General features: G+C 32.4%; 1 protein-coding gene across 1 annotated transcript in view; it reads right to left on the bottom strand.

Annotated features, from left to right (window-relative positions):
* Positions 1-25,660, bottom strand: part of LOC101892292 (uncharacterized) — a 304,676-nt gene that overhangs the window by 257,195 nt on the left and 21,821 nt on the right. Inside the window, exons 2-3 of the mRNA XM_059118748.1 lie at positions 3,121-3,303; positions 2,998-3,055 (exon numbers count right to left, since the gene is read on the bottom strand). Coding sequence (XP_058974731.1) covers positions 2,998-3,055; positions 3,121-3,303 — 241 coding nt within the window. The remainder of the gene's footprint in view (positions 1-2,997; positions 3,056-3,120; positions 3,304-25,660) is intronic.

The following is a 25,660-nucleotide window of genomic DNA, read 5'->3' as shown; positions in this document are numbered from 1 at the left end:
TAAGGCCTTAAAATAAATTTAAGCCTTATAAGAAATTCAGATTACTTGAGACCCTTGGCATTAAGTCACAAACTATGTTTAGAAAAGTTAAAGCCAACATCACAGAGAATAGTTTTGTAAAACATCTTAACCCTCTAGCTATCGAATTTAGGGGTCTTTAGGGTCCCTTTTTCTTAACCACCAAAAAATGGAAACCTTTTTAAATAGGTTGCGATTGGGGGCCCAATAGACCTCTAAATCTTTATTTTAGAGGATTTCTTCTAAAAAACAAAAATATTCCTCATCAAATTTCACTACGGGGCGTCCCTTATAAGAAATCTATGGATATAATATTTAATACTACAATTGGAGAAACAAATTGTTTTTGAAAATATTTTTTGTAAAATTTTGCACAATTTTCGATTTTGAAGCCAAATAGCCCACTAAACTTCATTTCAGGTGGTAGGTGCTAGAGAAAAAATTATTACTCACAAAATTTTACTATGGGTCACCAAACAAAGGAAATCGCTAGATATGATATATAAGTAATCAAAATCGGATATTTTTTAGGTTAATAAAGAAAAGTTGCAAATTATGAGGAAGTTTAAGCAACTATAAATAAACCCTAGTTTCAGGGCACCCTTCGGTTTAAGGTGCACACTATGTTCAGAAATGTTAAAGCCAACATCGCGAAAAACAATTTTGTAAGACATCTTAACCCTCTTAATATCCATTTTAGGGGTCTTTCGGGTACTTTTTCAAGAACACCTCAAAATGACAACTTTTTAAAGTAGGTTGCAATTGGGGGCCCAAACGACCTCTAAATCTTTATTGTAGAGGATTTCTTCTGAAGATAAAAATATTCCTCATCAAATTTCACTATGGGGCCTCCCTTAAAAGAAATCTGAAGATATAATATTTAACACTACAATTGGGGAAATAAATTGTTTTTGAAAATATTTTTTGTAAAAGTTCGCACTATTTTCGATTTTGTGATCAAATAGCCCTCTAAACTTCATTTCAGAAGGTAGGTGTCAGAGAAAAAAATATTCGCCGCAAAATTTCACTATGAGTCACCAAACAAAGGAAATCGCTAGATATGATATATAGTAATCAAAAATCGAAAATTATTCAGGCTAATAAAGAAAAGTTAGAAATTAAGAGAAAGTTTAGGCAACTAAAAATAAATTCTGATTTCGGGGCACCCTTCCATTTGAGGTGCACACAAAGTTCAGAAATCTTAAAGCCAACATCACGAAGAATAATTTTGTAAGTCATCTTAACCCTCTAAGATCCCATTTTAGCGGTCTTTTGGGCCCCTTTCTTTACAAACCCCTAAAATCACTTCTTATTAAAATAGGTTGCAATTGGGGCCCCAAAAGCCCTCTAAATCTTTATTTTTGAGAATTCCTTCTAAAGAGAAAAATATTTCTCATCAAATTTCACTATGGGACCTCCCTTACAAGAAATCTGTGGATATAATATTTAACACTACAATTGGGAAAATAAATTGTTTTTTAATTTTTTTTTTTAAATTTTGCACTATTTTCGATTTTGAGGTCAAATAGCCCACTAAACTTAATTTCAGGTGGTAGGTGTCAGAGGAAAAATTATTCCCCACAAAATTTCACTATAGGTCACCAAACAAAAGAAATCGCTAGATACAATATATAGTAATCAAAAATCGGAAATTATTCAGGTTAATAAAGAAAAGTTGGAAATTAAGAGAAAGTTTAGGCAACTTAAAATAAATTCCTATTTCTGGGGACCCTTCGATTTGAGGTTCATACTATGTTCAGAAATATTAAAGCTAACATCGCGAAAAACAATTTTGTAAAATATATTAACCCTCTAACTATCCAGTTTAGGGGTCTTTTAGGTCCCTTTTTCTAAACAGTCCATTAATGGCAAATTTTTAGAAATAGATTGCAGTGGGGGGGCCAAAGGACCTCTAAAAAAGGAAAAATATTCCTCATCAAATTTCACTCTAGGCAAAATTATCGTTAGACATACTATATACCATAAAAATATCGGCGAAAATTTGGTATATATAAAATAAAATTTTTGGCAATTTTTTGGTTTCTTCCCAAATTGTTCGGAACTACCCATAAATATTTACCGTAGAGAATTGGTGCTAAAAGAAAAAATGTTTCCCATCAAATTTCACTATAGGTCGGTGAACAAAACAAATCTCTAAATTTAGTATTTATACCGAAAAATTAAAGTTAAAATCAGGTTATTTTAAAATTTAGTTAATTAAAGTTAATTATACGCTAGGGTGTGCCATGTTAAATGGTTTGTAGACATTTAATGCAGACTATGAGAGCTCTCTCCAGGGTATATAATTTCCTTATCAAATTTCACTATGGGTTTCAGAACAACAGAAATCGGAGGCTATAACATATATCTCGAAAATATCAAGAACAATGCGACTTATCTGAAATTTGTTTTTTAATTTCTGCATTTTTTTCAAATATTAGCCAAAATCTCCCCTAAGAGTTTTCACAGAGAGTTGGTATTAAAGGAGAAAATGTTCCTCATGAAATTTCACTATAGGCCCCCAAGCACAAGAAATCGGTAGATATTATATATACCATAAAAATATTGGTGATAATTCGGTATATATAAAATGAAATCTTTGGCCAATTTTCGGTTTCATTCAAAACTTAGTCAGAATTTCCCAAAAATATTTCCCGTAGAGTATTGGTGTCAAAGACAAAAATTTTCCTTATCAAATTTTATTATGGGTCTGCAAACAAAAGAAATCTCTAAATTTAATATTTATAGCGAAAATTTCAAATTGAAATCAGGTTATTTTAAAATCAATTGAATTAAAATTACTTATACGCAGGGGTGTGCCATATTAAAAGTTTTGTAGACTTTTAATAAAGACTGAGAGAGCTTTCTCCAGCGTATTTATTTTATCAATTTCCCTTCTGGAATTAATCAATTTTCTTCACTGAATTCCAGAATTTTTTTTATATATTTTTTAATTCGAAATATTTTCTCTTTACTTACCCAGCCGTGAATCGTTTTTCTTTCGCACCCGCAAACATATCGTACACGATTTGATGCACTGCAAAGAAGAATACAGAAAATTCAATATCAAATTCCAAATTATTTTTCCCATCTCCAACTTACATCGTGTATGTGACGTATAACCTCGGTGCGCGATATATTATCCAGCGTTAAGCCATTAACTTCGAGTATCTCATCGCCCACTTCCAAATTATCACGATCCGGTGGTGAACCGTATAATTTAATTTTTCCATCAACATTTTCCACCAAAATGATGACATAGCCGGATAATTCAACAACTTGTTGCTGCAATGAGAACGAAAAAAACAAGACAAAAAGAAAATGAAATGAGTTAAGGTATCAAAAACTTAAGAATAAGGCAGGACAATAAGAAGATTAAGACTGCAAATCAGTTAAAGGATACACGTAATTAAACGGTCAAAATAAATATGTCCAAAATATTAAAAAATATTTTCAAGCTTCAAAAAAGTGGATTTTTAAAAAAATATTTTTTAAGTCCCGCCCATAAGCAGGGTTTAAAATTTTTTTTTTTTTTGAAACAACCAAAATTTTTGATTTTTTGAAAAATATTTATTTTTCCAAACTCCGCCGAAAAATGTTAAAAAAATATATTTTCAAATTTAACAAAAAGGGAATTTCTTAAAAAATATTTTTTTGAGTTCCATCCAAAAATGGGGATTTAAATAAAAAATTTTTTGAAGCAACAAAAATTTTATATTTATTTCTCCCCCCTCCTAAATATGTCAAAAAATGTTAAAAAATATTTTCAAACTTCAAAAAAGTGGATTTTTTAACAAATATTTTTTGAATACCGTCCATAAACGGGGATTTTTAAAAGAAAATTGTTGGAGCAACAAAAATGTTGGATTTTTTTTTGAAGAATATTTTTTTGCTTAAAAAAAAGTATTTTCAAGCTTCATAAAAAATGTGGTTTTTTAAAAATATTTTCAACCTCAAGCCTCACACGGCGATTTATAAAAAATATTTTTCGAAGAGTTTTTTTTCAACGGGATTTTGAAAAAAATAATTGAAGCAACAAGAATTTTGGATTTTTTTGAAAAATAATTTTTTGAGTCCCACCCAAAAACGGGGATTTTTTTAAAAAATTGTTGGAGCAACAAAAAATTTTGGATTTTTTTGAAAAATATTTATTTCTCCACCCTCCTAAATATGTCGAAAATGTTAAAAAAAAATATTTTCAAGCTTCATCAAAAAGCGTGATTTTTTTAAAAAACATTTTTTCAAGTTCAAGCCTCAAACGGCGATTATCAACAATATTTTTCGAAGGGTTGTTTTTCAACGGGTGTTTTAAAAAATATTTAAGCAACAAGAATTTTATTTTTTTTTTAATATTTTTTTGAGTCCCATCTATAAACGGTGAAACGGTGAGCGTGGATTTTTTTAAAAATATTTTTTTAAGTTCAAGCCTCAAACGGCGATTTATAAAAAATATTTTTCGAAGCATTGTTTTTCAACGGGAGTTTTTAAAAAATATTTGAAGCAAGAAGAATTTTGGATTTGTTTGAAAAAATTTTTTTTGAGTCCCACCTATAAACGGGAATTTTAAAAAAAAATTGTCGGAGCAACAAAAGTTTTGGATTTTTTTGAAGAATATTTATTGCTCCACCCTCCTAAAAATATTTAAAAATGTTAGAAAAAACTATTTTCAAGCTTCATAAAAATGCAGATTTTTTAAAAATATTTTTTTCAATTTTCAGCCTTAAACGGCTATTTAAAAAATATATTTTTCGAAGGGTTGTTTTTCAAGGGGAGTTTTAAAAAAATATTTTTGGAAAAATAATTGTTTAAGTACCACCAAAAAAACGGGATTTTTTTAAAAAAATTTTGGTGCAACAAAAGTTTTGGATCTTTTTTTTTTTTTTTGAAGAATATTTATTTCTCCACCCTCTAAATATATTTAAAAACGTTTAAAAAATATTTTCAAACTTCTTAAAAAACGTGAATTTTTTAAAAATATTTTTTTTTTAATTTTCAGCCTTAAACGGCGATTTAAAAAATATATTTTTGAGTCCCACCCATAAACGGGGGTTTTTTAAAAAAATTGTTGGAGCAACAAAAATTTTGGATTTTTTTTTTTTTTTTTTTTTTTGAAAAATATTTATCTCTCCACCCTCCTAAATATGTTTAAAAACGTTAAAAATTATTTTCAAGCTTCAGAAAAAAATGTTGATCTTTTTAAAAATATTTTTTCAAGTTCCAGCCTCAAACGGCGATTTATAAAAAATATTTTTCGACGGGTTGTTTTCCAACGGGTATTTTAAAAAAATATTTGAAGCAACAAGGATTTTGGATTTTAAACGGGGATTTTTAAAAAAAAATGTTGGAGCAACAAACATTTTTTTTTTTTTTTGAAAAATATTTATTCCTCCACCCTCCTAAATCTGTTTAAAAATGTTAAAAAATATTTTCAAGACTCATAAAAAAACGTGAATTTTTTAAAAATATTTTTTCAAGTCCTAGCCTCAACGGCGATTTATAAAAAATATTTTTCGACGGGTTGTTTTTAACGGAAGTTTTAAAAAAATATTTGAAACAACAAAAATTTTGGATTTTTTTTAAATATTTTTTGAGTCTCAAACGGCGATTTATAAAAAATATTTTTCAAGGGTTGTTTTTCAGCGGGAGTTTTAAAAAAAATATTTGAAGCAACAAGAATTTTGTTTTTTTTTTTTGAGTCCCACCCATAAAAAAACTAAAAAAAACTGTTGGAGCAACAAAAATTTTAGATCTTTTTTTTTTTGAAAAACATTTATTTCTCCGCCCTCCTAAATATGTTTATAAAACTTTAAAAAATATTTTCAAGCTTCAAAAAAATGCATTTAAAAAAAAAATAAGCCCCCCAATTTTTTTTAAAAAAAAACTTTTTTGAAGCAACAAAAAATTTGCATTTTTTTTTTTTTTTTTTTTTTTTTTTTTGAAAAATATTTATTTCTCTACCCTCCTATAAAAATATTTTCAAACTTCATAAAAAACGTGGATTTTTTTTAAATATTTTTTCAAGTTTCAGCGTCAAACAGCGATTTATAAAAAAAAATCAAGGGTCTTTTTTTAATATTTTTTCAAGCAACACTTAATTTTGAATTTTTTGAGGAATATTTGTTTCTCCACCCTCCCAAATATGTTCAAAAACATTAAAAAATTGTTTTCAAACTCCTTAAAAAACGTGGATTTTTTTAAAAATATTTTTTCAAATTCCAGCCTCAAACGGCGATTTATAAAAAATATTTTTCGAAGGGTTGTTTTTCAACAGGAGTCTTAAAAAAATATTTGAAGAAACATTTTGGATTTTTTTTTTTTGAAAAATAATTTTTTGAGTCCCCTCCATAAACGGGGATTTTTTTAAAAAAATTCTTGGAGCAACAAAAATTTTGGACTTTTTTTTGAAAAATATATATTTCTTCACCCTCCTAAATATGTTTAAAAACATTAAAAAAATATTTTCAAACTTCATAAAAAACGTGGATTTTTTAAAAATATTTTTTCAATTTTCAGCCTCAAACGGCAATTTTTTTAAAATATTTTTCGAAGGGTCGTTTTTTTTAAACTTGTTTTTTTTATATTTTTTCAAGCTACAAATATTTCGGATTTTTTTTTTTCAAGAATATGTATTTCTTCCCCCTCACCTCCACCTGTTGATCTTGACTTTTCGACTGAATGGTCGTGCTTTTCCTAATGCCACAACGCATGATGTCCTTGGCGTTGATGGTGTCGCTAAGGAGCATTTGAGCCTCACTTGTCCTTGTTGGGTGGTTTTGTGAATGGCCAGCATGTCTGTCTGTCTGCCTGTCGGCCCTTCTGCTGCATGCCATGCGTTGACAAACGGAAATGAGGGTGGTTTCTGGTGGCCCACACTGGCCGGTGGTGATAAATAGACTGGAAATGTTCTTTCATTACTTGGCCGGGTAGTTGGTGGGGTGGTGGTGGCGGTAGTGGTTGGCAGTAGCCAAGATGTTGGTCATTATATTTAAATGCCACTTTTATGACTTTGGTGTTACTTTAAGCCCAACACCACTTCCTCTCCCCCACCCCCTTCTTCTCTCATCCACAAAAAAACCTCCTTTGTGTGGTCCTTTATTACAAAGACTCACTTGTTGTTGTTGCTACTGGCCCTGCCATTTGAGACATGAAGTTAACAAAGCCTTGACTGTGTTTTTTGGTGATAATGATGCTGTCTCCAAAAAAAAAAACAACAACCTTTTATTTATAACCTTTTGATATTTAATAGTTCATGGCGCAGATTGGAGGTCCTACAACAAATGTCAAAAGCAAAACAATCAAAAAATGGACAAGAATGACAGCAGATAGGATTTGGAGCAGGGCGAAGAGGAAATTACACATATCAATTTAAAGTTTCGATGTTGGAAGGGATGTAAAGTTCGGAATGGTAACTAAAAATATGTCCTTATATTTTTTTGAAAAAAAAAAATGTCCTTGAGAGTCCTTGATAATTCTCCTTGGAAAAAAAATTCTGTTGCTCCTTGCAAAAAATTTCTTTGCAAAAATATATTTAAAAATCTGAATATCGACTTAAAATTTTCTAAAAAAAATGTCCTTGAAAGTCCTTGATGACAAAAATTGAAATTTTTTGCGACAAAATTTAATTTTTTCATTAAGTCCGGAGAAAATCCAGTAGATTATGAAAGTAGAGCTAAAGAACGAAAACACCTGTTTCGGGGTTTTGAAAATTTACATTGGGTAAGGTAACCTAAAAAAAGGGGACAATTTCCCCCCTTTTTCATACTTTTGGAAATTTTCGGATAAGGATTCCCCGGAATCCGTGCATTTTAGGCTTATAGTGTCTTCGGCAATATTGCGGATAAAAATAAGAGGATTACTTTAGTAAGTAATGTTAACCCTCATGCGAGCCAACAAAGGGGTCTTTTTGGTCCTTTTTTGCAAATATGACTAAAAACTCCCTTTAAACGGGATCGTAGCAAGTGAAAATATTCTACAGAATTATTGGCCATAAAATTCTACTATAGGTCCTAGAAGACATCAAGAGTGTATATTTTACCGGAATGCCAGGAAATCACATATATTAAAAACACATTGTGGGGGTTAAAACCGTACTTTATGTGAATTTATGCAAAATTCTCAAAGAAAACATCATTCTAGAAGGATGAGGTCAGAGACAAAATTATTCTGCAGCAAATTTTACTATAGGTAGTCAACGAAAAAAAAACCTCTATCTCTATTGTATTTCAAAAAAAGTATGTATCAATCCTCCCAAAAAACCCCGAAAATACCGGGTGAAATGAAAAAACTGCAAGCAAATTCAGACTGCTGTCATTTCTAAGCCACTCGTCCGACAGCTGTTAAAATTATTCCAGTGACAGCTCATTATATTGTTTACAAACGTACAAAAGCATTTTGATGAGAATTTGCCAGAAAAAAAGTTATTCGTGTTCGGAATTCAAGCGTGATCAAGTGTGATATCTTTATATATGGCTGGAAAACCACAAGAGGCTATTTGAAAAAATATTTTTGAGAAATCCACGTTTATAGGTGAGCATTGAAAAAAATATTTTTAAGAAATCCGCGTTTATAGGAGAGCCTTGAAAAAAATATTTTTAAAAAATCCACGTTTATAGGTGGACCTTAAAAAAATATTTTCAGGAAATCCACGTTTAAAAGTGAGCCTTAAAAAATATTTTTAAAAAAATCCACGTTTTATGGTGAGCCTTGAAAATATATTTTTAAGAAATCCACGTTTATAAGTGGACCATGAAAAAATATTTTCTATGAAATCCACGTTTATAAATGAGCCTTGAAAAAATATGTTTAAAAAACCCACGTTTATAAGAGAGCCTTGAAAAAATATTTTCAAGAAATCCACGTTTATAGGTGAGCCTTGAAAAAATATTTTTAAAAAATTCAGGTTTATAGGTGAGACTTAAAAAAATATTTTTAAAAAATCCACGTTTATAAGTGAGCCTTGAAAAAATATTTTTAAGAAATCTACATTTAATGGTGGGCATTGAGAAAATATTTTTAAAAAATCCACGTTTATGGGGCAGGCTTAAAAAAATATTTTCAGGAAATCCCCGTTTAATGGTGGGCCTTGAAAAAAATTTTTTTAAGAAATCCAGGATTATAAGTGAGCCTTGAAAAAAATATTTTTAAAAAATCCACGTTTATAAGTGGGCCATGAAAAAATATTTTTAAGAAATCCACGTTGATAGGTGAGCCTGTAAAAAATATTTTTAAGAAAATCCAGGTTAATAGGTGAGCCTTGAAAATTTTTTTTAAGAAATCCACGTTTATAAGTGAGCCTTGGAAAAATATTTCTGGGAAATCCACGTTTATAGGTGAGCCTTGAAAAAATATTTTTAAGAAATCCACGTTGATAGGTGAGCCTGGAAAAAATATTTTTAAAAAATCCACGTTTATAAGTGGGCCATGAAAAAATATTTTTAAGAAATCCACGTTGATAGGTGAGCCTGTAAAAAATATTTTTAAGAAAATCCAGGTTAATAGGTGAGCCTTGAAAATTTTTTTTAAGAAATCCACGTTTATAAGTGAGCCTTGGAAAAATATTTCCAGGAAATCTACGTTTATAGGTGAGCCTTGGAAAAATATTTTTAGGAAATTTAACATTTATAAGTGAGCCATGAAAAAATATTTTTAAGAAATCCACGTTTATAGGTAAGCCTTGAAAAAATATTTTCAGGAAATCCACGTTTAATGGTGAGCCTTGAAAAAATATTTTTAAAAAATCCACGTTTATAGGTGATCCTTGAAAAAATATTTCCAGGAAATAGACGTTTATAGGTGAGCCTTGAAAAACTATTTTTAAGAAATCCCCGTTTAATGATGAGCTTGAAAAAAATATTTTTAAAAAATCCACGTTTATAGGTGAGCCTTGAAAAAATATTTTTAAGAAATCCACGCTTATAGGTGAGCCTTGAAAAAATATTTTTAAAAAATCCACGTTCATAGGTGAGCCTTGAAAAAATATTTTTAAGAAATCCACGTTTATAGGTGAACCTTGAAAAAATATTTTTAGAAAATCCAGGTTTAATGGTAAGCTTTGAAAAAATATTTTTAAAAAATCCACGTTTAATGATGAGCCTTGAAAAAATATTTTTAAAAAATCCACGTTTAATGGAGAGCCTTGAAAAATATTTTTAAGAAATCCACGCTAATAACTAAGCCTTGCAAATTCTTTTTTTTTGAAAATTTTTTTTTAAGAAATCCACGTTTATTGGCGAGCTTTGAAAAAAAAATATTCTTAAAAAATCCCCGTTTAATGGTGAGTCTTGAAAAAATATTTTTAAAAAATCCAGGTTTATAAGTGAGCCTTGAAAAAATATTTTTAAAAAATCCAGGTTTATAGGTGAGTCTTGCAAAAATATGTTTAAGAAATCCAGGTTTATAGGCGAGCCTTGCAAAAATATTTTTAAGAAATCCACGCTTATAGGTGAGCCTTGAAAAAATATTTTTAAAAAATCCACGTTCATAGGTGAGCCTTGAAAAAATATTTTTAAGAAATCCACGTTTATAGGTGAACCTTGAAAAAATATTTTTAAAAAATCCCCCTTTAATGGTGAGGCTTGAAAAATTATTTTTAAAAAATCCATGTTTAATGGCGGGCCTTGAAAAATTATTTTTTGAAAATCCAGGTTTATATGCGAGCTTTGAAAAATTATTTTTAGAAAATCCAGGTTTATAGGTGAGCCTTGAAAAAATATTTTTAAGAAATCCACGTTTATAGGTGAGCCTTGAAAAAATATTTCCAGGAAATCCATGTTTATAGGTGAGCCTTGAAAAAATATTTTTAAAAGATCCACGTTTATGAGTGAGCCTTGAAAATAATATTTTTTTAGAAATTCACTTTTATTAGAGAGCCTTGGAAAAAATATTTTTAACAAATCCACGTTTATAGGTGAGCATTGAAAAATATTTTTAAGAAATTTAACGTTTATAAGTGAGTTTTGAAAAAATATTTCTAGGAAATCCACGTTTATAAGTGAGCCTTGAAAAAATATTTTTTAGAAATTTAATGTTTATAGGTGAGCCTTAAAAAATAATTTTGAAAAATCCAGGTTTGTGGGTGAGCCTTGAAAAAATATTTTTAAAAAATCCACTTTTATTAGAGAGCCTTAAAAAAATATTTTTATGAAAACCACGTTTAATGGTGGGCCTTGAAAAAATATTTTTAAAAAAATCCTCGTTTATAGGTGCGCCTTGAAAAGATATTTAAAAAAATTATTTTAATTTTTAAAAAATTAAATATTAAAAAATTATTTTTTTTAAATCACAATATTTTTAAATTAAAAATTATTTTTAAATCTTAAAAATTATTTTTAAATTTACTGAAGAAACTCCTAGGAGAGTCCGATTTTCAATTAATCCTTTCACATCCTTGCCACTTACAAAAATTTGCCACTAAGTGTCTTTGATTTGCATACTATTGTTGTTGTAGTTTTTGTATATTTTGTTGTTGTTATTGTTGTTTTTTCTCTGCATAATGACAGAAGTTCATCAAACTTGATTGCGGCAACAATTTAGTCGGCTGAGAAAAAAAACAACTATAACAACAACAAAAGTTGTTGAGACAATGCCCCAAAAGTTGGCCATTAAACATTTAAACCCCTAAAACGCTTTTAGCAGCAACAACAGCAAAACAAAAGGATTCTGATACTTCATAGCTGTTGTTGTTTTTGTTGCTGTTGTTTTTATTGTTTCTAAATGCAAATAGCCTGGGAGTAAACAAAAGTGGCCGACTGACTCAAGAGCGGCGTGCCGAGTCTCACCATTCCAAACAACTCTTGATGAAAGCTCCAAACAATAGCGCTCACCGAAAAAAAAATAAAAAAAGACAAACTTTCCATTCATCCCCCTTCTTGTTCTCCTTCGTCCTCTTCTTTTCATTTTCATATTTTTTTTCTTGACATTTAATCCGTGTTATTGTTGATGCGGAGAAGTGAGCATAACCAGAAAAAAATAGAAGAACAACAATGATAGCAGAATAAAAGTAACACACACCCAAAGAGACAAGCTGCAGGATGAGGAGCTGCTGGTTGGTTGTCAGGTTGGCTGGCATTATGCCAAAGTGCAACATTTTCAATTGGCGCCTATGTTAAATGGTTTGCCAGTGAACTAGTCAACCTGGTGAAGCAATTTGCCAGGAGTATGAGAGGGAGGAGGGTGGAGAGGAAGTCTAAGGACAATGCCGCATACCTAGCTCTGCCACAGGAGATTTTAACTGGGCCAAGTGGGATGACAGATACCAAGTTGGCATCTTTGCACTGAAATAATTGTTCCTTGGCTTAGGATGGAGGAAAGAGAGGAGGGATAGGGGAAGTTGGAAGAGGGAGAGACGAGGGAGAGAAGAGGGAAAGACGAGGGAAATATGAGGGAGAGACGAGGGAAATACGAGGGAGAGACAAGGAAAAGACGAGCTAGAGACGAAGGGGAGAGGAGGGCAGAAGGAGAAGGAGAGAGGAGGATAGAAGCGTGTAAGGAGATTGTCTGCTCCCACATTTCTTTTGCAGGACATTTACAGATATTGAAATGTATGCAAGTAAATAGGTTGCGCTCAAACAACACTTTGTGGGAATTGAAATCCTCCTGACTCGAGTCCTTTTTTGGATGTTGGCTTTGCTGCAAAGTACCTCGGAGCACTTTATTGTTGCTACAATAGCCCGAACAACAATAAACTCTTGTCCAACATTCATAGATGTCAAGAGTTTGATTTTTATACAGCGTTTTGAAGGAGGCACGTATTTTTCTTCTTTTCAGGGAAAAATTATTGCATATTTTTAGGCTGCTGGACATTAAATGATTTCGAAAATACCAAAAAGAAAATTTAAAGGCAATTTAAGAAAAAAATCAATAAATATATGTCTTGACAATAATGGGACGTAAGGGTCGTAGGCCCTCGGTATCCTTTGACAAAATCCACTTCAGGGCGTCAATGGTCCATCTAGGGATATCCGTCCCTCTATATGTCTGCTGGCTGGCTGGCTGCTGCGCACGTTAACTCTCCAATGGAACATCCGAAAACTTGGTAGATCATAATATTATTATTAAACTTAGATCCAGTTTGGAGATTAGCAATATCGGTCCACTTCTTCCGGTGCCTCCTCCACAAGGGGTTAAAATGTTAAATAATAAAAACGCATATAAAATGCGATATAAGCATCCGATTCTCTCCGAATTTCACACATTCCAATATTTTTACTAACACTAGGTCTGGTGTGAAGATGGTAGATATCGGTGCATTCCGTCTGGCATTTCCCCCTCAACGGGTCAAAATTTTTGAATAATTATAACTCCCATAAAATGCGAAATAAACAACTGATTCTTTTCAAACTGGGTAAATTGAAATATTTTTTCAAGCACTAGACCTGGTGTGAAAATGGTAGATATCGGACCACTCCTTCTAATACCTCCCCCACAAAGGGTTAAAATTTTGAATAATTATAATTCCCATAAAATGCGAAATAAGCATCCCATTCTCTCCAAATTCCACCCATTCCAATATTTGTACTAACACAAGATCTGGTGTGAAGATGGTAGATATCGCCCCATTCCTTATGGTACCTGCCCCACAAAGGGTTAACATTTTCGATTAACCAGAACGCTGATAAAATGCGAAATATTCATTCGATTCCTTTTACACTTGGCACATCCCAATATTTTTTCAAACATGTGATCTGGTGTGAAGATAGTAGATTTCAGTCCACTCCTTCTAGTACCTCCCCCACAATGGGTTAAAATTTTGAATAACTGAAGCGCTCATAAAATGCGAAATAAGCATCCGATTCTTTTCAAATTTCACACATGCCAATATTTCAACTAACATAACATCTTTTGTGAAGATGGAATTTATAGGACTACTCCTTCCGGTACCTCCCCCACGAAGGGGTTAAAATTTTGAATAACCAGAACGCTGATAAAACGCGTAATAAGCATTCGATTCCTTTCAAACTTGGCACATCCCAATATTTTTTCAAACATGTGATCTGGTGTAAAGACGGTAGATATCGGACCACTCTTTCTGGTACCTCCCCCACAAAGGGTTAAAATCTTAAACAATCAGAACTCTCATAAAATGCGAAAAAAGCATCCAACTCTATTCAGATTTCACATATCCCAATATTTTAAATAACATAAAATCTTTTGTGAAAATGGAATTTATAGGACCACTACTTCTGGTACCTCCCCCACAAAGGCTTAAAATTTTGGATAGCCAGAACGCTCATAAATTGCGAAATAAGTTACTGATTCTCTTCAAATTTCACACATCCCAATATTTTTACTAACACTAGACCTGGTGTGAAAATGGTAGATATCGGACCACTCCTTCTGGTACCTCCCCCACAAAGGGTTAAAAATTTGGATTAACCAGAACGCTCATAAAATCCAAAATAAGCATTCGATTCCTTTCTAACTTTACACAACCCAATATTTTTTTAAACACTAGATCTGTTGTGAAGATGAAATATATCGGACCACTCGTTCTGGTACCTCCCCCACAATGGCTGAAAATTTTGAACAGTCAGAACTCTCATAAAACGCGAAATAAGCAACCGATTCTCTTCAAATTTCACACATCCTAATATTTTTACTAACACTAGATCTGGTGTGAAAATAGTAGATATCGAACCACTCCTTGTGGTACCTCTCCCACAAAGGTTTAAAATTTTGAATAAGCAGAACGCTCATAAAATGTAAAATAAGCATCCGATTCTCTTCAAATTTCACACATCCCAATATTTTTTCAAACATGTGATCTGGTGTAAAGATAGTAGATTTCAGCCCACTCCTTCTGGTACCTCCCCCACAAAGGTTTAAAATTTTGAATAACCAGAACTCTCATAAAATGTAAAATAAGCTTCCGATTATCTTCAAATTTCACACATCCCAATATTTTTTCAAACATGTGATCTGATGTAAAGATAGTAGATTTCAGCCCACTCCTTCTGGTACCTGCCCCACAAAGGGTTAAAAATTTGAATAATCAAAACGCTCATAAAAATGCGAAATAAGCATCCGATTCTCTTTAGATTTTACACATCCCAATATTTCAACTAACATAAGATCTGTTGTAAAGATGAAATATATCGGACCACTCCTTCTGGTAGCTCCCCCACAAAGGTTTAAAATTTTGGATAATCAGAACTCTCATAAAAATGAAAAATAAGCATCCGATTCTCTTTAGATTTCACACATCCCAATATTTTTTCAAACATGTGATCTGGTGTAAAGATAGTAGATTTCAGCCCACTCCTTCTGGTACCTCCCCCACAAAGGTTTAAAATTTTAAATAACCAGAACGCTCATAAAATGCGAAAAAAAGCATCCAACTCTCTTCAGATTTCACACATCCCAATATTTCTACTAACACATGATATGTTGTGAAAATTGAATATATCGGACCACTACTTCTGGTAGCTCCCCCACAAAAGTTTAAAATTTCGAATAACTAGAATTCTCATAAAATGTAAAACGAGCGTCCGATTCTCTTCAAATTTCACACATCTCAATATTTTTCCAAACACTAGATCTGGTGTAAAGATGATAGATATCAGACCACTCCTTCTGGTACCTCCCCCACGAAGGGGTTAAAATTTCAAATGACCAAAACTCTCATAAAATGCGAAATAAGCGCTTGATTCTCTTTAGATTTCACACATCCCAATGTTTCTACTAATACAAAATCTGGCATAAAGATGATAGCTATCGGCCCACTCCTTCTGGTACCTCCCCCAAAAAGGGTAAAATTTTGAATACCCAGAACGCTCATAAAATGCGATATAAGAACCCGATTCTTCTTAGATCACTCACATCCCAATATTTATAATAACACAAGATATAGTGTGAAGATGGTAGACATTAGCCCACTCCTTCTGGAGTGGATAATTTTAACTCTTATAAAATGCATAATTCTGTCACGCACATTTGACTGATACTTTTTAATTTATTATTTTCATAATTTAGAAAATTTTATCTTTATAATTTCATTCATATTTCCTGGACCTCAGTTCTCGTTCCATAAAGATATGAAATGACAACTTTTACAAATGAAAGAAATGTCAAGTGAAAGGAATTTATAAAGAATTATCTATTTCATTTTTTTCATAGAAAAATAATTCAGCTTCTGGTATATTTATCTTCAAAAAACAACCTTAAAATGAATCCTTTATTTGGCCGTACACACTACTTACTTATAAGCACTCACATGCGAATTAAATCCAGCAGTACATTTACATCAACACAACACACACACGAGTTAAATATCAATGCAAAAAAAAAAAAAATACTACTCCCTCCAAACAAACAATGAAAAGCCTAAAAGACTGTCTGACATGCTTGTGCTTGTCGTGCTTTAAGTGTTACAGGGTTTTTAAGTCAGTGTGTTAACGGTCATATAGCAACAACAACAACAACAGCCAGAAAAACATTCACATGAAGTGTATTCATATGTGTTTGCCTATCAAATCATACATTCAGCACTCATACACACACACACACACACTCACTCACCTACAATTGTAAATTTATGCCAGACTCCCCCCTTATGCAAAGCATTCCCCAGCACACATACTGTGCAAATGTGTTTTTTGTTTTTGCATAACAGTGAGTGAGTATCTGCCTCTCTCTCCCTCCCATCTGCTGTTTTTTGTGTTACAACAAAGAGATTCTGTTTATTTTGTATTGGTTTCACATACATTCACCCACCACATACAGGTGGGTGGGTGGTACTCACCATATCCATGTGCTCTCCTACTTTCGTCATTCATTTATGAAAAACACATTGCCACCCATACCCCAACTGAATGCTATGTGGAGAGACACTTAGATCTCAGAGTACAGAGCACGGATAACAAAGTAAACATTGTTGTTGTGCAACGAAGGTGAATGTGCGTGTGAGACTAGTAGAGAGCTAGGGAGAGAGGGAGTAACATTAACACTTACTGAGCAATGAATAAACCCGGGGAATATAACAACAATAGTAACGACTTCCTGTCTGCTGATAATTATAATGAATTGGAATGAATTGTCTCAAATTAATGGGGTAAACAAAGGAGAGAATCTCTGTTTTTTTTCTATTCAGAATTGTTTTTGTGTAGAGGAAGAGAGGGAGGCGGAGAGTTGGGATTGTTAGAGAAAAACCCTTATACTTGAAGAAATATGAATTAAAATAGCAATACGAAAAATTTAATCACATAAATCGAAATAAATATATGATCCCTGGGAATAACTAAGAGATATTAATAAGATAAGTGGTCTGAGGCAAAAAGTGTCCCTGTATGTGGTACTAAATTGGATATTGGTTGAATGGATAGAGCTGAAATCTTGAAATTGTGATTGATTATTGGGGTTTACATATGGAGATATCTATTTAAGTGCAATATTTAGGTATACCATGTTTGAAAAGAACCCCCTCATAACTTGTTTCGCAAGTTATGAGGGGTGTATATATTGAAAATTGTGACCCTTTTGGAAAAATATTTGGATGTGCCAAGTTTGAAAAGAATCGGTTGTTTATTACGCATTTTATGGGAGTTGCAATTATTCAAAATTGTAACTCGTTGAGGGGGAGATGCCAGAAGAATTGGGCCGATATCTACCATCTTCTCAACATATCTTGTATTAGTACAAATATTGGGATGTGTAAAATTTGAATTTGTTTGGTCCAAGTACGAACCCTATTGAAATTGGAGATAATCGGTGAAAATTTAGATATAGCTCCCATATATATCTTCACCCGGTTTGCCTTTTATTGTGCTCCAAACGTGTAATATCAGCCCGAATAGTATGGAATTTTGCACATACAACCAAATTAGGCCTGTTCATCGGTTCAGATATAACTATAGCTCCCATATATATTGTTCATTCGATTTGTTATTTTTGTACTCCGCAGTCGTAATATAAACTCTGTAACAATAATATTTGGGGAAATATATCAAATACAGCTCAGAAATACATTTACTAAATTTTATCGAGATCGGTTCTGATTTGGATATAGCTCCCATACATAACTTCGTCCGATTTACTTTTGATTGTGCACCAAACGTCTAATATTTGTCCAAATGGGATGGAATTTGGCACTTACGACCGAATTGAGTCTAGAAGCTAGTATGTCAAATTTGGTAAAGATCGGTTCAGATATAGCTATGGCTCCAATATATACTGTTCATCCTATTTGTTATATTTGTTACCCACAGCCGTAATATACCCAAATTTTATCGAGATCGGTTCAGATTTGGATATAGCTATCATATATATTTATACCCTCAGCCATATGGCTACAGAGGGTATATATCATTTGATACGGCCAAAACGTGCCTAGTCGAAATAACGGTTTTAGACCCTAGGTCTCTTTGGACCAAATCCGTTTCAGAACATTTGGAGTCGATCTAGCGATGTCCGTCCGTCCGTCCGTCCGTCCGTCCGTCTGTCTGTCTGTCTGGCTGGCTGGTGCGCACGATAACTCTCGAAGGGAGTATCCAATTTGGTCCAAACTTGGTACATCGTAATATTTTTATCAAACTTAAATCGAGTTCGGAGATGGGCAATATCGGTCCACTCCTTCTGGTACCTCCCCCACAAAAGTTCGAAATTTTCAAAAAATTTAATTTTTGCACAGAAAGAGAAATTATAGTCCGATTTTGCTCCAACTTTGCAAATCTTAATATTTGCGTCAGTGTGAGGTCGGGTGTGAAAATGGAAAATATCGGCCCACTCCATCAAGTACCTCCCCCACAAATGGTAAAAATTTTGAATAATTACAACTCTCATAAAATGTGATGTAAGTGTCCGATTGTCTTAAAATTTTACACATCCCAATATTTACATTAACCCAAGGTCTGGTGTTAAGATGGAATATATCGGTCCACTCCTTCTGGTACCTCCCCCACAAAAGGTCGAAATTTTCAAAAAAAAAATATTTTTTTTTTTGCACAGAAAGAGAAAGAATAATTCGATTATTCTGCTACTTTGCAAATCCTAATATTTGCACCATTGCTAGGTCTGGTGCGAAAATGGAGAATATCGGTCCACTCCTTCTGGTACCTCCCCCACAAAGGGTCAAAACTTTAAATAATCACAATTCTCATAAAATGTGATGTAAGAGTCTGATTGTTTTGAAATTTCACACATCCCAATATTTATATTAACCCAAGATCTGATGTTAAGATGGAATATATCGGTCCACTCCTTCTGGTACCTCCCCCACAAAAGGTCGAAATTTGCAAATATAATAATCTAATAATCTAATTTTGAAAAACATAACGCTCAAAGAAAGTGAAATAAGGATTCAACTCTTTTCAAATTTCACACATACAAATTATTTTTGCTAACACCAGATCTGTTTTGAAGATGATCCTATATATCTGCGAACACCTTGTGGTACCTCACCCACAAAGAGACACATTTTTCAATATTTTTATCTGTCATAAATTGCGAAACAACTCAGTGATTCCTTACAATTGCTATATCCATTTGCTATAATAATATTTATATCATATTTATGTAGGTCCGATACGAAATTGACAATATTGACCCATTCTTTAAAAACCCACTCCATAGAGGGTGAAGAGGGCTGAGGGTATACATCTGTCGGCAAAACCGACCGATACTTTTTTACTTGTTTTTTCTGATTTCAAATTAGTTTTGCACCAAAAGGGCAAAACAAGTCGGAATTTAAAAGATACAAATGCTTCGGCATATTTAGTCCTTTGAACTTTAAATTACAATTATAATCATAGTGTGTATGATTGTATTCTCCCATAAAAACTTTTAATTGTTATGTGGAGCTCTACCAAATTAGGAAAGTGGCCCCGCACGACTTTAAGACTGTCTTTACTGGTTTTCGTTTATTATGTTTTTTAAATGAATAAATAAATTTTTGTTTTCCATTTTTTCTATTTATTTATTTTTTTGAGAATAATTCTTTGAATTACCTTGATATTTGATTTTTCTTAAAAAATTTTTTAAACGATTTTCTATTTGTTTTTTATTTTGTATGTTTTCTATTTATTAATATTTCTTTGAATTACCTTGATATCTGATTTTTGTTAAATTCTTTATTTTAATAATTGTCCATTTCTTTTAAATTTTTACTGTTTCTAATTAATTAATTTCTTGTTTCTTTTTCTATTAGTGTAATTAGTGAATTACCTTTAAATCTAAATTTTCTTTAATTTTCCTGTTAATTATTTTTTTTTTTGTAATTTCGTTAATTTCCAGACCCATTTAATTTTTGTCCAAGGGTAGGAAGCTGTTTTTCCCCCAACGTTGCTTTGCTCTACTCAGTTCAACACACTTTGATATTCATGCATGGCCACCCCCTATCTCTCCTCCTTACACATTCACTCACCAAACTCTTTACACACTCTCTCTCTCTCTCTTCACATATGGTAATTGAATTACCTTGCTATTTGATTTTTCTTAAAAACTATTTTAAATGATTTTCCATTTATTCTTTAATTTTTATTTTTCATTTTTTCTATTTATGAATAATTCTTTGAATTACCTCGATATCTGATTTTTTTTAATTCTTTATTTCAATAATTATCTTTTTTTTAATTTTTTAATTAATGAATTTATTTTTATTTATTCATTTTTTATTTTTATTTTTTTTTTTTTTGTTTTCTATTTGTGTATTAATTTCCTGAATTACCTTAATATCTGAATTTTCTTTAAGTTTCCTGTTAATTATTATTATTTTTTTAATTTTTGTTAATTTCCCCACACATTTAAATATTGTCCAAGAATAGCTGATTTTTTCTCTTGACAAAAAAGGCTAAAATTCCATGCCGTTAGTTTGCTCTACTCAGTTCAACACACTCTGATATTCATGCATGGCCACCACCTAGCTCTCCTCCTTACACACTCACTCACCAAACTCTCTACGCACTCTCTCCCCCTCCCTCTCTCTCTCTCTCCCTTCACACTTGGTAATGCCTACTGCTGTTTTACTGTTACTTTTTAAATTTTTACGTGGCACGTTGTTGTGATTCTTGCCTAGGGTTTAATGAATGAGGGGAAGAGAAGGTAGAGAGAGAGAGGAACTTTCCTTGTATTTGCTAGCATTGTTGTTGTTGTGCCACATAAAAAGTTTAAGTTTAAATGAATTTTTGATTAAGTTGAAACATGTGCTCAAAAGACTGTGGCTGCCAAGTACTGCTACAAGTTCCCTGTGTGTGTTTATGTATGTACGTGACTCTCTCACTGCCAGAGTCTATGCTCTTCTCCAACACATTACACATGGCCCCTACTGTGTGTAGGAGTAACGGCTCTACATGTGGAACATGTGGGGAGTCTATTTCTTGCTATGATGCTATGCTCCACCAGGGAGTGAGGTGACGGCGTATGAGCGATATTTTGTTTTTGGTGGTAATGCAATTAGGCGACATTACTCATACGTACAGACACACACACACACACACAGAGACGGCAAGAACACTTGGATGCGGATGCGGATGCGGTGCGTGTGTGTCGCCGAGTGTGTGCTCCTGCCCCAACATCGCACACAGCAGCAACACCAACACGGTAGTCATTTAATTTAATCAATTCACTAAGAATTACAATACATGTACCCTGGTTTTATGTTTTTTTAGTCTTCTTCTTCTTCTTTTCGCACGCACACTCTCGGCACACAAACATATTTACATAAATACACACACGTACACACATAAACACGCATACGGGTAAAGGTAATGAAGGGTGTCTCAGTTTAATGTGCGACGAGATTGTTAGCAAAATAACAACAAATCCATGGGAGATTTTTTTTGTTGCGCACTTCATCCAAGTGCTGCTACACTTTTCGTTTAAATTGCCATTTAAATAGGAAACTGGGATACGAATAATTGCCATGTGGTGGGGGAGGAGCGACGGGGGGCTAGGAATTTTTAATTTTAAATTAATAATTTGCATTAACGTTTTGTGAAAAAAAAACATGGAAACAAATAACATTTTGCAACAAAATAAACATTCTATGGAAAAAGGTTGGTCCAAAAATAATTTGATATACAGGAAGTTGTCCCAAAATGTTGTCTCAATGAGTGTTTTCTATAGAAAAAATATTGTTCAAACTTGATTTTTGAGCTGTCCCTAATTTTTTGTATAAAAAAAGTTGTCCCAATTTTTTTTTTTGTATAGAAAAAGTTGTCCAAAATCTGGTATGGAAAACTTTATAGCAAATTGGGATTTCTATAGACAAATATATATTTATTTAAGTTTCTCACTGAAAATTTTTTCTTGGTCTAAAATTCGGTTTTCTATGGAAAACTTTGTCCCAAATCTGGGTTTCTGTAGAAAACCTTGGCCCAAACTCCGTTTTTTCATAGAAAACTTTGTCCCAAATCTGACATTCTATGGAAAACTTTCTCCAAAATTCAGTTTTCTGTAGAGACTTTGTATCAAAACCAGTTTTCTATAGACATCGTTGTACCAAATTCGATATTTTATAAAAAAAAAAACTTTGTCCTACATCCGGTTTTCCCAAATTCGGTATTCTATGGAAATATGGTTTTCTGCACAAAACCTTTGAAACCCAATCCAGATTTCTCTAGAGACCATTGTCCCAAATCCGCTGTTCTATAGAAAACTTTGTCTCAAATCCGGATTTCTACGGTTTGTTTCAAATCCGGTTTTCTATAGAATACTTTGTTCAAAATCCGTTTTTCTATGGAGAACTTTGACCCAAATCTGGTTTTCTACGGAAAAATTTGTCTTAAATTCTGGTTTCTTTGGAAAACTTTGGTCCAAACTCAGATTTTTCTGGAAAACCTTGAACCAAACTCGGTTTACAGTAGAACACTTTGTCCCAAATCCGGTTTTCTATAGAAAATGTGGTCCCAAATCCGGTTTGTACGAAAAACTATGTCCCAAAATTCGGTTCTCTATACGGAACTTAGTGTAAAATCCGGGTTTCTATTGGACATTTTGTCTCAAATGCGGGTTTCTCCAGAAAATCTTGTCCCAAAAGCTAGTTTTTTTATAGAAAATTTTGTCCCAAAATCTAATTTTCTATAGAAAACTTTGTCCCAAACTCGGTTTTTTACAAAATATTTTGTCCCAAAAGAATTTCTACAGAAAATTTTGTCCCAAACACATTTTTCTATAGAAAACCGTGTCCCAAACTTTGTACGAAAATCCGGTTTTCTACAGACAAATTTGTCCCAAATCTGTTTTTTTTATGGAAAACTTTGTCCCAAATCTGGTTTTCTCTAGAAACTTTGGTCAAAATATAGGTTTTTATAGAAAACGTTGTCCCAAATCTGACATTCTATGGAAAACTTTGTCCCAAATTTAGTTTTCTGTACAGAACTTTCTGTAGAGAAATATTGTCCCAAATCCGGATTTCAAAAAAAAAAAAATTGTGTGAAAGCCATTTTTCTATGGAAAACTTTATTTTTAACTCGATTTTCAAAAGAAAAGTGTGTCCCAAATTATGTCCCACACTCCATTCACCTCTTGTAAAACTTGTTCCAAAGCGGGTTTTTTATAAAAAAAAATGTGTCACAATCCGGATTTTTTTTATAAAATTTAGTCCAAAATTCGGTTTTTTACAGAAAATTGTTTGTCAACCTTGATTTTCTAAAGGAAACATTGCCCCAAACTCGATTTTCGATCAAAACAAATATTGTCCCAAACTCGGGTTTTTTACAGAATATTTTGTCCCTAAAGAATTTTTGCACAATAAAGCGTAAATCGGACGAAGTTATATATGGGAGCTATATCCAAATCTGAACCGATCTCGTTAAAATTTAGCAAATGTATTTCTGAGCTGTATTTGCTATATTTCCCCAAATATTGTTGTTGTAGAGTGCATATTACGGCTGCGGAGGACAAAAATAACAAATCGGATGAACAATATATATGGGAGCTATAGCTATATCTGAACCGATTTCGATCAAATTTGGCATACTTATTTTCAGGCCTAATTTGGTGGTATGTGCAAAATTTCATACTATTCGGGCTGATATTACACGTTTGGTGCACAATAAAAGGCAAATCGGACGAAGTTATATATGGGAGCTATATCTAAATCTGAACTGATCTCGATAAAATTTATCAAATTAATTTCTGAGCTGCATTTGATATATTTCCTCAAATATTGTTGCTGCAGAGTGCATATTACGGCTGTGGAGGACAAGAAGAACAAATCGGATGAACAATGTATATGGGAGCTATAGCTATATCTGAACCGATTTCGATTAAATTCGGCATACATATTTTCAGGCCTAATTTGACTGTATATTCAAAATTCCATACTATTCGGGCTGATATTACACGTTTGGTGCACAATAAAAAGCAAATCGGACGAAGTTGTATATGGGAGCTATATCTAAATTTTGGCCGATTATCTCCAATTTCAATAGGGTTCGTCCTTGGGCCAAACAAATGATTTGTGCAAAATTTCATCTGGATCGGGCAATAAATGCGAACTGTACTTTGTTTACAAAAATACATGGACAGACGGATGGACGCATGGACGGATGGACATGCATAAATCGACTCCGAATGTAATTCTATGCAGATCATCAAAAGGAAGTATGGGTCTATCTCGTTTCCTTTTGCCTGTTACAAACAAATGCACAAAGACATAATACCCTGACCTGACCTTGTGGTGTAGGGTATAAATATTGTCCCAAAATCCTTTTTTAAAAACTAGAAATGTGTCCCATACTCTGTTACCTCTAGGAAAAAAAACTGCTCCAATCTGAGCTTTTTTTGTCCAAAAATACGGATTTTTGTAGAAAACTTTACCTCTAACTCGATTTTCGAAACAAAAATTCAGTTCCAAATTCAGTTTCCGATAAAAATGTGATGTCCCAAAGTTTTTTCTATACAAAAACAGTGTCCCAAAAATTTTTTTTTCTGTGGAAAACTGTGTCATTTTGTCTAAATAAAAATGTCACAATTTGGGTTCTCTACAGGAAAAATTGCCCCAATCTGATTTTTTTATATAAAATTTGTCCCAAATCCGATTTTCTATGAAAAAGTTAATTGGATTTGGGACAAATTCTATATAAAAAAATCAGATTGGGACAATTTTTCCTGTAGAGAACTCCAATTGGGACATTTTTATTTAGACAAAATGACACATTTTTCCACAGAAAAAAGAAATTTTGGGAAAAGAAAAAAATTTTTGTTTTCCGGGGAAAAATTTGTCCCAAAATTATGTTATGTTTGGCAAAACTTTGTTCTAAAAATTGGTTTCATTGGTTCGCGAAGTTATGTCTTTAAAAAATATTTTCTATTTTTATTTTTCCCCCAAACATGGTTCTCCATAATCAATTTTTTTTTAAATTTTTGCTTCTTTTGTCCCAAAACCCGATTTTTCAAAAATTTTTAAAACACATTTGTTTTTTTTTTATTTTCAATTTGTTTGTTATTTGCCATTTAAATACTCAAGAGAAGTAAAAGAAGGGTTTTTTTTAATAGAAAAATTTGTCTCAAATCCGATTTTCTGTAATAATTTTTTAATCCAATTGTTGTTTTGTGTGAAAATTTTGTCCCAAAATATTGTTAACCATGGAAAATTTGGTTCCAAAAATTGGTATCAAGGGGAAGTCTTTAAAATGTATTAAAAAAATATTTTCTATTATTATTTTCCCCCCAAACTCGGTTTAATTTTTTTTAAACCCGGTTGTTTGTC

The sequence above is a fragment of the Musca domestica genome, unplaced genomic scaffold, assembly GCF_030504385.1.
Source record: "Musca domestica strain aabys unplaced genomic scaffold, Musca_domestica.polishedcontigs.V.1.1 13, whole genome shotgun sequence".
NCBI lineage: Eukaryota > Metazoa > Arthropoda > Insecta > Diptera > Muscidae > Musca > Musca domestica.
This window is presented reverse-complemented; position numbering and strand designations above follow the sequence as displayed.